The 13,444-nt window shown below is 39.2% G+C and overlaps 1 protein-coding gene across 10 annotated transcripts in view; it reads left to right on the top strand.

Annotated features, from left to right (window-relative positions):
• elavl2 (ELAV like neuron-specific RNA binding protein 2) overlaps positions 1-8,105 on the top strand; it is a 128,444-nt gene extending 120,339 nt beyond the window's left edge. For 7 of the 10 annotated variants that reach the window (XM_061959226.2, XM_061959222.2, XM_061959224.2 and 4 more), the window contains one exon: positions 6,492-8,104. In XM_061959226.2, the coding sequence (XP_061815210.1) occupies positions 6,492-6,822 (331 nt within the window). In that variant the 3' untranslated portion in view covers positions 6,823-8,104. Of the gene's footprint in view, positions 1-6,491 lie in introns of all 10 variants that reach the window. The other 3 variants (XM_061959228.1, XM_061959230.1, XM_061959225.1) reach the window with 1 other exon arrangement.
• The last annotated feature ends 5,339 nt before the right edge of the window (positions 8,106-13,444 follow it).

The raw sequence follows: 13,444 nt of genomic DNA, 5'->3' as shown, positions 1-13,444 counted from the left end.
TAAACATGCTTCACTGATTCGAGTATATGGCGAGCGCCGTTTTGTCCTACTAATTTTGGCGGTCCTTGAACTCACCTTAGTTTGTTTACATGTATAACTTTCTCCGACTTTCCAGGACGTGTTTTATGCCACTTCTTTTTCTGTCTCATTTTCTCCACCAAACTTTCAAGGTTGTGCATGAATGCACAAAGGTGAGTTTTGTTGATATTATTGACTTGTGTGGAGTGCTAATCAGACATGTTTGGTCACTGCATGACTGCAAGCTAGTCAATGCTAACATGCTATTTAGGCTAGCTATATGTACATATTGCATCATTATGCCTCATTTGTAGGTATATTTGAGGTCATTTCGTTTCCTTTAAGTCCTCTTAATTCAATGTATATGTCATGACACACTATCTGTATGTAATATTGAATTTTTTGCGGCTCCAGACAGATTTGTTTTTGTATTTTTGGTTCAATATGGCTCCTTCAACATTTTGGGTTGCCGACCCCTGGTCTAGGATGTCATCAGTGATCCATGGTTTGTTTTTCTTCCTGTCCTTCCCTAGTACTTCAGTTGCTGATTCTATGATTGCTTTCTCCATGTTATCTGTCAGTGAGTCTATGTCTTGTACTAAGTTAAGTGTTGCAAATGTCCCTCCTATGTTTGTCTCAAATATTCCTGCAACTTGTGGGTCTTTAAGTCTGTCTAGACTAAATCTGATGCGTGGGTTAGTGTGTTTTTTTGAAGTCTTCAGTTTAAGTTTAAGCGTCATTAGTACCATATCGTGGTCACTACCAATGTCCGCACCAGGAAATGTTCTGGTTCGGGCTTTGTTGATGCTTGACTTGAACCTTTGTGGCGTGAGTATGTAGTCGATTTGGTTTTGTATCTTTCCGTTCGGTGCATGCCACGTTGTTCTCCGAGAGGTTTTATGTGGAAACAGCGTATTGGCTACAGTGAGCTTATGGCTTTTAGCAAAGTCCAGAAGTCGCAGTCCTCTGTCGTTTGTTTCACCTAGCCCAAACCACCCCGCTGTTCCTCCCCAGTGGTCGTATGCATCGGTACCTATTTTGGCATTCCAGTCTCCTTGGATGACTAGAAAGTCCTTCTTGGGAGTTTTCTTTATGGTGTTCTCTAGCTCCTCATAGAAGGTTTCAACTGCTTCATCATCATAGTCTGTCGTTGGGGCATACACTTGAATGATGGTTAAATTCATGGGCCACGCAGCGATTCGGATGCTGATGAGCCTGCTGGACATAGGTGTGCAGTTGACTGAGTTTATTTTGCTTTTGTTGACAATAAAACCAACTCCATGTTGATGTCTACAGTCCTCTCCGCTATACCATAGCTTGTGGCCTTCTTCTGTGGTAGTCTCACCACAGCTAGTCCACCTGACCTCAGCCAAACCAAGGATGTCCCATCTGTATCTGTCTAGTTCATGGGTCAGTTCCTTCACTTTCCCACAGGCATACAGTGTGCGGACGTTCCATGTCCCAATAATGGTGTCATTTTTTGAGAGGCTGGGTGGTAATGTTGATCTTGATCTTGTCCCAGTAGTAAACTTGTCGTCCCCACCCTGGGGCAAGGCAGTGGGTAGCGGTCGTTGTTTTTCCGGGCCTCGACCGATCCGGCATGTAGATACTTGACTGTTTTTCCATCATGACATTTCACTAGGCAAATAAGCTTGGTGGTGCCTATCTCCTCTCCAAGCTCTTACCGGGGGGGCAACGACCCCCAGGCAACCCTTGTCTAGTTCAGCCTGCCGGTCGAAGCAGTTTACCGTGATGTGGCCGCAGAAATTCTGCTACTTGGAGCCATAGACAAGAGCTGGGTGTTGGTGAGGTCCAGTAAGGATTCAACCAGCACTGGTGCAACCGGCACCAGCAATCCAGCTGCGACCGTATCATCCTTAAAGGTAGTACCTCTCCCTTCCACCCCAACACCAAAAAGTAGCTATACACACACTGAAATCATTTAAAGAGGTCCTAACATGCAAAACCAACTTTTCCTACATGTTGGTAACTGTTTTTGTGTATTTGGGCTCCCCATAAGTCCCGAAATTCAATTCAAACCATGGAGGCATTGCTGAGATCTTTTTTAAAGACAATCTTGCCTTCTTCCAATCTTGTTGCAAACAAGCCGTTTGGAATTTGACACTTTAGTGAGGTATTTTGCTTTAGTTACGTCAGCCAATATCTCAATATGTGGTAGACGTTTACCTGAAGAGCTTTGTGCGAGTCTAACATTTTTTATCCAGGTGTAGTACAAAGTTATAGTCAATAAGTTTATTTTCTTATATCCTTTTGTTGCGTATCAGACTGCCTTGTACTTGCACATGCATGCTAAAATCCTAAAAAGTAGTGTATAGTTCTAACTACATCTGGCAGTAGACTATATGGAAGCACTAGCATGGCTGACGGATTGGAGACATGTAAATGTGATTTGTTTTTTTAAATGTTCATCTTCCTTTGTGTTATTTTGTCAAGGTTTTAGAGTGTTATTTAATGATTAAGGCAACCAATTCTGGTGTATATGTCATTCCTGTTCTCTTCCTGTTACAGACACCTCCGTCTGACGGTTTTGTATTTTTTCGAGGATTGATCGATCGCTCTAAGACAGCACGGCCTGTAGGTTATTGAATTGCTTAATTTCTCAGACAGCAATGTGTTCATACAAGTTTAGATTGGGGCAGGTCGTTTCTTAACGAGGAAATATGTTATTGTTTTATATTAATAGCCTTTAAAATAAGGATATCAATCAGTTTTTCAATAATTGTATTTTGATTTAAAATGGTACTACTGCCCATTGGGAGTTTTAAAGCGGTTTATCAAAAATACTGTTTATCGTTACATCCCTTATTGCGGGTTAAATGTTTTTTGGTATTTACACTCAGCTTTTTAAGTGCAACCACAATGAAGTCCATTCTCGCCAGAGCAGAGAGGAGACGCACACCCACTCCGTGCAAAGATGCCTTGGTTGAGATGTAAATGTTTCATTACTGTCACAAATAAAAACAAAACCTATCAATAATGTTAATGAACCAATCAAGATTTGATATGTTTTTGAATATCTCAACCGCTCAGTCTTTTGATCAAATTTTATACTCTAACAATGCCTTGAAAATGATAGTCTGACTATTTTCTAATAATATAGGAACCACCTGTTTTGTGCATCCAAATGTATCGCATCCAATCATAATGTTTTAAAAAGTATTGTTAGTGAATCGTATCGTAACCCATGTATCGAGATTCATATCGGATTGCCTATGTGTATGTATGTGTGTGTGTATATATATATATATATATATATATATATATATATATATATATATATAAAGTTGTAAATTGTTCTTTGTTTGCAAGAAGAAAAGCCCCATGTGTTAGTACCAAAATGTTGGTATCGGGACAACCCTAATGCTGATTAGACAGCTTAATTGTGCAGGTTTGCCTTAGGCTGGCCACAAAAACAAAACCATGACAAAATTTGCACTTTTGTCACAAAACATAGAGGCAATGTGCAGCACTGTCCGCTAGTGCTGTTGCCCGTAAATACAAATGTCACTTGTCTACCTTAAGCAGTCTCCAAAGGCATTTCAGCAAACATTACCGCACAGCTGTTTCCTAAACCCTAGACAATGAGTAACCACACCAACCCACAACCTTTATGTCATTTTCACCTCCATTTTAAGTCATAAATAAATACATAAACAGTCTGTAAATGGGGCTCTCTATCCCGCCCACAAAACCCTCTAAATAACCATCCAAAACCCGCCAACAATACTCTTTATACATATCGTGACCTGAAAATTAATCAAATATTAGCAATATTGTTGTTGTTATAAGCGCTAACGCAGACAAACTATATTTTAGCGGTGGATTGAAGACACACAGCTCAGTAGTCCTCTGCTGCTTTACTGTGAGCTGACCACGATGTCCTCCTGCTCCCGCATTATTGCGTCTCGGCTCGTCAAAGTTATTCTAGATTATAAATCGTGCCTCTCATCTGGATATTAGGAGGATTTAGCCATAAATCTAGAAGTTGTTCATCTGTGACATTCAAATCATACCCAGAGATGGAGACACACACACAACCGAAGACAGTGTCTGCAGGGAGACTTCCTTGTTAACCTTTTGTGTGGATCAAAATTAATTCTCCATGTAAATGGGAACATATGGACATCCTATTACCACTAATTTAAGTAAATGAAGACATTGTACAGTAAGATAGTTATTTTGTTTGTAGTTTGTATTTCTTGTTTAGCATTTAGCAATACTGCTACATGATGCTTAGTGTTTCACTAAAGCAGGATCTGTTTAGCAGAGCTTCTAAAATTTGTAGGTCATTCTCCTTATATTCAGGATCAACAATATAAGTTTCTGGATCATAATTTTTCCCAAAGTTATCGTTGTTGTCTGCATGATTTGCATTGTTGTTAGTGATGAAGGGATCTGCGGTTCCTACCTCTACGTCATGCGATGTTGTCTGGCAAGCTAATTATCTCTCATAATGGCTCTGGAATCTCGGTGAGATTTTTACTATTTTGATCATATCTACTTACTTGCAAACTTTGTTGTCTTTCGGTGTCATTCATCAGATATATATAGTAGCTTCAATATAGAGATAATTTGTTTTTCCACTCTACTGGTACTTTAAATGCTTAATCCCACCAGAGTTTTGCAACGGCACATACACATTTAAGAGGCTTCCTTGGCTGCTTAAAGTGTGCGCTGATTTTAGAAATAATGTACACTTCACTGCACATGTAATATCGCGATTGTTGCTAATTAAACATTGTATAATTCCATGAGTGTTGGTGAGTTTCTGCAGCACAGACATGTATGTGGGCTTTAAATGCTAAAATAGATTTATAATTATAATCAGTGTAAGTGCAGTATGGTTTTAAAGATAATGTACATGTCATTGTATGTCTAGTATATCAAAATACACATAAGAGGTCTAATTTCACCAGGTCAGCTGTTGCTGCTTTTACCAGGCTTCTGATTGTAAATAATGTGCATGACAGCAGGCGTATGTGTGTAGACATAGACAGTTTTGAAACTACACTTTTCTGGCTGGAGTTCATTTTAACTCCAGATATGTCTTTTTGAAACCCTCCGCGTTCGTGTGGACATGCCCTGAGTAAGTAATAATTTGGCATACGACTGTTGACAAGCAGATATTTTGTCTCATGATTTTACTGTTGGCCCTGCGATGAGGTGGCGACTGGTCCAGGGTGGACCCCGCCTTCCGCCCGAATGCAGATGGGATAGGCTCCAGCCACCCCTGTCACCCGGAGGGGGACAAACAGTAGGAAATGGAAGGATGGATGGATATTAATCATGATTTAAAATACTAAACCCACTAACTTGTACTGGCCAACGTTGTTTAAAAAGCACTATAAAATGTCATCGTCAATTCAGTAAGATTACTTGTAAGTAAAAGATTAATGTTATAATTGAACAATCACAAACTTTTAGCAGGCATCATGAATGCAATCTGACATCCATGACTTTACTAAGTGAGTTGCTAGTTAAGCAAAATGTTTGAGTTTTTACAATTACAATATTTATCCAAATGATGTCATAATTCTTTAATTTATTTGAAACTTCAAATGTATCTTTCCATACATAAACACTAGCGCTTGGGCTATTGTCTTGAAATTGCATTTATACAGAATTTATTTGTAGGAAATGCCTTCCGAAGCATCTTAAAAATTGTAAAATCTCTTCAACCCCCAAAAGGGCCCCCATGAGCCCCAGCTGATAGTTTTCAATTACTCTATTTTTGTATTTTTTACCTCACTGGGATCCCTGATTTTATAAGATTTTCAATTCAAGGTTTTCATAAATTGTAAGCCATAATCATCAAAAAAAGGCTTGAATATATTGAGCTGCATTTTATGTCTCATAGTTTCACCTTGTAAATCTAATGCTAATATTTAGAATTTTCTCGGGAGATGAAAAAAATATTAAGTTTTGAAAATATTACATTCTTGCGTAATTTTCACATGTTTTATTTTATTAAATTATACAGAAGAATATTAAATTTGTTTTCTAAAGTTGTTTTTCTATGCTATATGTGCCTCTTCAGAACTCACTGTTGGCTTTGTAAGGTAATGTCCCCTCTAAACTAAACTAAATTGATGCTCATCCATCTTTTTGTTCTTTTTTTTCCAAAAAAGAATCAATAAGAGAACCGTTAGGGAACTGAATTGTTAGGCAGAATCGGACCTGGAAAAATCTTCTCAATTCCCATCACTGGATGTAACAATATGAAAATGTCACATCACAGTTACTGTGACCAGAATTGTACCACTATTATTACAGCATTGTTAAATGTGCTCATTAAAATCTTTTTAACTGAGTTTCTTTTCCAAGTATGTAATGATACGGTCGGTAATACTGAATTATTTTTTTAATTGTCGCTATTAAAACCCCTTAAAAGCACTTCAGACAAGTTTGCCTTTTTATTCTTTTAACTTAATAAGCTGTGTTTTGGTTTACAGCAGGTTCTCCCCCATGGCCATCGATGGGGTGACCAGCCTTGCAGGCATAAACCTCCCGGGCCACCCTGGCAGCGGCTGGTGCATCTTCGTCTACAACCTGGCGCCGGACGCCGATGAGAGCATTTTGTGGCAAATGTTTGGGCCGTTTGGCGCTGTCACCAACGTCAAGGTCATACGTGACTTCAACACAAACAAGTGCAAGGGATTCGGCTTTGTTACTATGACAAACTACGATGAGGCGGCCGTAGCCATCGCCAGCTTGAATGGGTATCGCCTCGGGGACCGCATGCTACAGGTGTCGTTCAAAACCAACAAAACACATAAAGCCTGAAAAAAAACCAACGTTAATTTTCTACATTAGTGAACAACTTTGTAAGATACTGTCACAAAGAATATTCCTTGCGTTTTTGTCGGGTTTTTTTTGCTTTGAATCTTTCGATACATAAAATAACGAGTATTTAGGTTTTGTCGTTCTTTTGCGCCAAGTCTTGTGCGATGTTGTGATTATTTAGTTTTTTTGTGTCCCGATTGTTTCTGTTGCCTTGAGCGTTTAACTTCCTTTAAACTATTTTATCGGGTTTGTTGTATTATACTCATTCTCATCGTCACTCGGTGATCGGTCAGTCGACCGCATAATGTTGCTTACTGTAAAGTTGAAACGGAGAGAAAGACAAAAAATATATATCGCCAAAGAGCTAAGAACCTCTTTGGGTTTAAGAAAAAAAGTCTATTTTTATAATTAAAAAAATTGGAGTAAACTTTTTACTGAACCTGGAACAATAATACGAATTTAAAAAGTATTTTGACTTTGACATATTTCTTCGTACGACAACCCTTGTAAGCGTATTGAGGAAGTTTGCAGCCGGGAGACGTTTGTGATGTGAACAAAAAAAAAGTTTGTATTCTCTTTGCTGATTTCTGTTGTATTTTTTCATTTGCTGTTTTGCTATTTGATTTTATGACAAAACTGGGACTCTAATCTTTTTTTTTGTTTCATGGAAGGCCCTTAGTTAAAATGTGTTGCTTGCTTTTGGTATGTAGAATGTCTCACTTTGTCCGCAAAAACATGGTATCGTTTATAATACATAAACATTATAGACCTCTATTTATGTGGTACATACAGAACCAGGGTTTTTTCTTGTTAAATATATAAAAATATAACTAATGCATATAAACAGTCTTTAAATGCTTCAAAGGTGTAATAAAAGTGACAATTAGGCAGCACACTTCAAAACCTTTAAAGAGCAGCGCACTTTATGCATTATATATGAATATCGTTATCATTATCTGTTAAACTTTTATGCATTGTGATGCCCCCAATTAGCTATAATTAGTTTTTGTACTGTTTTATTTTGTCCAAGGAGTTCGGCCTGCAAATATGCTCCCTTCCTTCATGTGGCTTGAATGTAAAGAACGCTTCATTTAGCTGTTTTGTTGTTCGTTGTTGTTGTTGGAAAACAATAATTTAAGTATTTAAAGAAGAGATGTACTTGTTATTTATGTTGGTTTTTTTCAGTACTTAAAAGAAACTATTTGTTGACCCCAACATACCCCCATTTGTTGAGTACATCAATAAATAAGTTTGAAGGGCAAAATATGACTTGAATTTTCTTTTTTTATATAAAATCTACATAATCTAATTCATGGGTCAAACACTTTCGGGGCCGGCGTGGCTCGGTTGGTAGAGCGGCGGTGCCAGCAACTTGAGGGTTCCAGGTTCGATCCTCACTTCCGCCACCCAAGTCACTGCCGTTTGTTTCTTGGGTAAGATACTTTACCCACCTGCTCCCAGTGCCACCCATACTGGTTGTAATGTACAAACCCCGTTTCCATATGAGTTGGGAAATTGTGTTAGATGTAAATATAAACGGAATACAATGATTTGCAAATCCTTTTCAACCCATATTCAATTGAATGCACTACAAAGACAAGATATTTGATGTTCAAACTCACAAACTTTATTTTTTTTTTGCAAATAATATTTAACTTAAAATTTCATGGCTGCAACATGTGCCAAAGTAGTTGGGAAAGGGCATGTTCACCACTGTGTTACATCACCTTTTCTTTTAACAACACTCAAACGATTGGGAACTGAGGAAACTAATTGTTGAAGCTTTGAAAGTGGAATTCTTTCCCATTCTTGTTTTATGTAGAGCTTCAGTCATTCAACAGTCCGGGGTCTCCGCTGTCGTATTTTACGCTTAATAATGCGCCACACATTTTCGATGGGAGACAGGTCTGGACTGCAGGCGAGCCAGGAAAGTACCCACACTCTTTTTTTACGAAGCCACGCTGTTGTAACACGTGCTGAATGTGGCTTGGCTTTGTCTTACTGAAATAAGTGGGGGCGTCCATGAAAAAGACGACGCTTAGATGGCAGCATATGTTGTTCCAAAACCTGTATGTACCTTTCAGCATTAATGGTGCCTTCACAGATGTGTAAGTTACCCATGCCTTGGGCACTAATGCACCCCCATACCATCACAGATGCTGGCTTTTGAACTTTGCATCGATAACAGTCTGGATGGTTCGCTTCCCCTTTGGTCCGGATGACACGATGTCGAATATTTCCAAAAACAATTTGAAATGTGGACTCGTCAGACCACAGAACACTTTTCCACTTTGCATCAGTCCATCTTAGATGATCTCGGGCCCAGAGAAGCCGGCGGCGTTTCTGGATGTTAAATGGCTTTCACTTTGCATAGTAGAGCTTTAACTCGCACTTACAGATGTAGCGACGAACTGTATTTAATGACAGTGGTTTTCTGAAGTGTTCCTGAGCCCATGTGGTGATATCCTTTAGAGATTGATGTCTGTTTTTGATACAGTAGCGTCTGAAGGATCGAAGGTCACGGTCATTCAATGTTGGTTTCCGGCCATGCCGCTTACGTGTAGTGATTTCTCCAGATTCTCTGAACCTTTTGATGATATTATGGAACATAGATGTTGAAATCCCTAAGTTTCTTGCAATTGCACTTTGAGAAACGTTGTTATTAAACTGTTTGACTATTTGCTCACGCAGTTGTGGACAAAGGGGTGTACCTCGCCCCATCCTTTCTTGTGAAAGAGCATTTTTTGGGAAGCTGTTTTTATACCCAATCATGGCACCCACATGTTCCCAATTAGCCTGCACACCTGTGGGATGTTCCAAATAAGTGTTTGATGAGCATTCCTCAATTTTATCAGTATTTATTGCCACCTTTCCCAACTTCTTTGTCACATGTTGCTAGCATCAAATTCTAAAGTTAATGATTATTTGCAAAAAAATAAATGTTTATCAGTTTGAACATCAAATATGTTGTCTTTGTAGCATATTCAAGTCAATATGGGTTGAAAATGATTTGCAAATCATTGTATTCCGTTTATATTTACATCTAACACAATTTCCCAACTCATATGGAAACGGGGTTTGTAATTTAGATAGTGGGTATTACTATGTAAAGCGCTTTGAGTCACTAGAGAAAAGCGCTATATAAATATAATTCACTTCAATTCTCTTTCTGTCGTTCAGCTTCTTGTTTGAAAACAAGTTGTGCAAAAAAATAAGCTGAAACAATGAACCGTTGGACATGTATGTTCAAAAGTTTAGAAAAGGTGGAATTAAGTTGGTCTGTAATGGTTATAGTACTTTTTAGGTTCATCCTGAAATTTCAGCCGAATAGCCCTAACTTTTTGTGCATGGTGTGTATATATGTTTATATGTAGTGATGGGTAAATGACACCTCAGTGAGTCTAGTGGCTGTATTACCACTGTATTGAAAGAGTTGCACCTTCATAATGGCAACATATATTGGATTAAAAAAGTCATAGTTGACCCTGCAAATAAAGTTAATAGTAGAGTTGTACATCTTTGTGATGGACAATTTGATAGGCGTCTAGATACATGGGTAACGTTACAACTAAAAAAACAATATATTTTAAAAGATTCAATACGGTGTATGAATGATTCAATTTTATCTTCAACGTTTGTTGGACACATTCTTATTTACACCACACAAAAAAAAAAAAACATACCTTCCTGTGCATACATTGCTCCCTCTGTTAGAGGATAAATAGTTAGGATCTTGGCACCAAGCACTCAGACTAGATCTGTCCACTCTAAGTCTATGAGCATGAACTGACAAAAACTACTCGGATGAGAGGCAAAACATCTTCGAAGACAAACTGAACAGTCAACTGAACAGTTGAATGCCCTGAGAATAACAATAAACTGGATGAATGAGAACACCCATTGGCACATTTTATAAAAAGTGACATGCTTACAGTGTTTTACGTTTGTAAAATACAACATATATCCACAAAGAAGCTGTAAGGTACAGATAAAATAAAAAGACAAACACAATTACATGCCAAATTTATTTTTAAAAAGAAATCAAATACATGGTGGATGGACATATTTTTGTTTGATGGGATGTTATAAAAATGATAATATAAAAGGAAGAAAAGACGTCTTGGCCTTCAGTCCAATCAATAAGAAATACATATCCAGTTTAATTCAGAGCTCTTCTGCATATCTTACAAATGATGTGGCTTTTTTTTTTTAAGTTTTCCGTCATTCTCATAAAATCAAAAAACTTTCCAAACTTTTGGTTTTTGTTTTACTCTTGTGTTGAATGTCTTTCGTAGTGACTTGCTAGCGCTGCAGCTATTTACACATCCATATTGGTCTTCAATCACCATACTTGCCAACCTTGAGACCTCCGAATTCGGGAGATGGGTGTTGGGGGCGTGGTTGGGGGGTTGGGGTTGAGGTGCAGGCAGCATACCCCTTCCCCTTCGAGCTTTTCTGGATGAAATGAAATTCTTTTTTCCAATTATTTTGGAACTTGCAAGCGTATTTCTTCTTCTTACTCGTCGTCGCCATGTCTCTTCTTTGTTCTTCTGCTTCATCTCCTTCTTGTTGTGTGTGCAGTTGTGCACTGAGCTCCAAAAGCCGTAGATGTTATTGTAGCGTCCCGGAAAAGTTAGTGCTGCAAGGGATTCTGGGTATTTGTTCTGTTGTGTTTGTTGTGTTACGGTGCGGATGTTCTCCCGAAATGTGTTTCTCATTCTTGTTTGGTGTGGGTTCACAGTGTGGCGCATATTAGTAACAGTGTTAAAGTTGTTTATACGGCCACAGTCAGTGTGACATGTATGGCTGTTGACCAAGTATGCCTTGCGTTATCATTAAACCAGTTAAAAGATCATACAACGTGTCAGCATTTCTTGACATCTTCGAGTAAAGACCGTTGTTAAACCTGTCCAACGCTGCATTATTATGTGACTGGGCCGATACGCTGTTTATATGGAGGAAAAGCGGACGCCTGGACAGCATGCGGCTGTTAAGGAGTGAAGGTTTCAGGTGAGGGAGGACGTTAAAGGCAATGTCTTTAAGGCACGCCCCCAATATTGTTGTCCGGGTGGAAATCGGGAGAATGGTTCCCCCGGGAGATTTTCGGGAGGGGCACTGAAATTCGGGAGTCTCCCGGGAAAATCGGGAGGGTTGGTAAGTATGTCAATCACGTAAGCCAACAGAGCATGCACGTGAATCATTTCGCAGGCAACCCTGGCTCTCATCTTCTTTAAAAGATAAACCGTCAACTGATAGCTAGTCTGGCACGACTCCGTCCATGTATTTACATTCATTTTTGTCCTAGTCACATAAGCTAACTTCCCAAGCATGTGAATCATTTCACGAGCAGCCCCGGCTTTCCCATTCTTTTAAAGACAGTTATATGATTTCTAGTTTCGCGTGATACCCAGTTTGTTGATGCACTCGATTAATTTAAGGATTCACAGCTGATTCATATTGATTGAGGTGGCTGCTACCGACGCAGCCGAATCGCTCACTTGTCAAACCGAATATCCCGGTTGTATAGGTTTCTCTCACAACCATAGTAGCAAATATGTTTACTTTGTTTTGGCCAATTGTTTTTTTTCCCAAATGTATAGAAAGGAACATGAAATGTGCAACTCTGGTCTATGAACCAAATGGTAAACAAGAAATAAAAAAAAGTAATGGTACTGCAAAATCAATTCCTGATAAACAGTTTGGCGTTTCACAGTCAAATGTCACAGCAGCTGTATCGGTCACATGTTTTTCTTAATATTACACATCGAGTAACAAAGTATAACTCCTTGTTTCACCTTGCATCATGCTTCAGGATCGTTTTACCCATCACTAGAAATATGTTAATACACTATATCAATGGTTATTTGACATTTTTTCCATACATGCGAGACATACAGAGTAATTGAAATACTCAAGCTCAGAGAGAGAGTGACAATTGTGTCTACGCGCACCACCAAACAATTTGTCATTTTAAAAGACCAGAGAAGTTGGCGTCCTCGTGTCAGTGTTTTAATGTTTTTTGTCAGTGTATTTATGTTTTTATACTTACTGTATGTTGTCGATTATATTCATCATTTTATGCTATGACTACGTTGAAGTGAATCTCCACCAGCAGCAACAGTGGTACCGGCGGGCTAATGGCGGCACTTACTTTCTCGCCCAGCTGCGAAGGCTGCACTAACCTGAGTTTGGTGCAGCAGATTGGCAATTTGTTAAAAATCCATGGAGCCGCAGATACAATCATATTTGGCAAAGATCAAGCTAGCGCCGCAACCGGTGTTGAACTAGCTGACACCGTATACTGCTCAGTAACCGATGTTCCTCGGACTTACCCTACCACCGCCACAAACGGCTCCACCACTACTACTGCTTGCATTGCTGGAGCGGCAGACAACTGCTGGTTTCAGCTCGAGGCTAGACCGAAGGTTCCGGTCAGGTCCACTCTGTCATCCGCCGTGGACCATTGTCAGAACCCGCAGAGATGACGGCATGCCTCGCAGGAGTCCTTATACTTCCTCTCCTTCCAGCAACTGCTTGCCGGTGGAAAACATGTTCAGTGGACTAAATCCAGAGGAGTTTCCACCTTTGACAGCTGGCACACGTCTTTCTGCGTTTTCACAGG

The sequence above is a fragment of the Nerophis lumbriciformis genome, linkage group LG05, assembly GCF_033978685.3.
Source record: "Nerophis lumbriciformis linkage group LG05, RoL_Nlum_v2.1, whole genome shotgun sequence".
Lineage (NCBI taxonomy): Eukaryota > Metazoa > Chordata > Actinopteri > Syngnathiformes > Syngnathidae > Nerophis > Nerophis lumbriciformis.
This window is presented reverse-complemented; position numbering and strand designations above follow the sequence as displayed.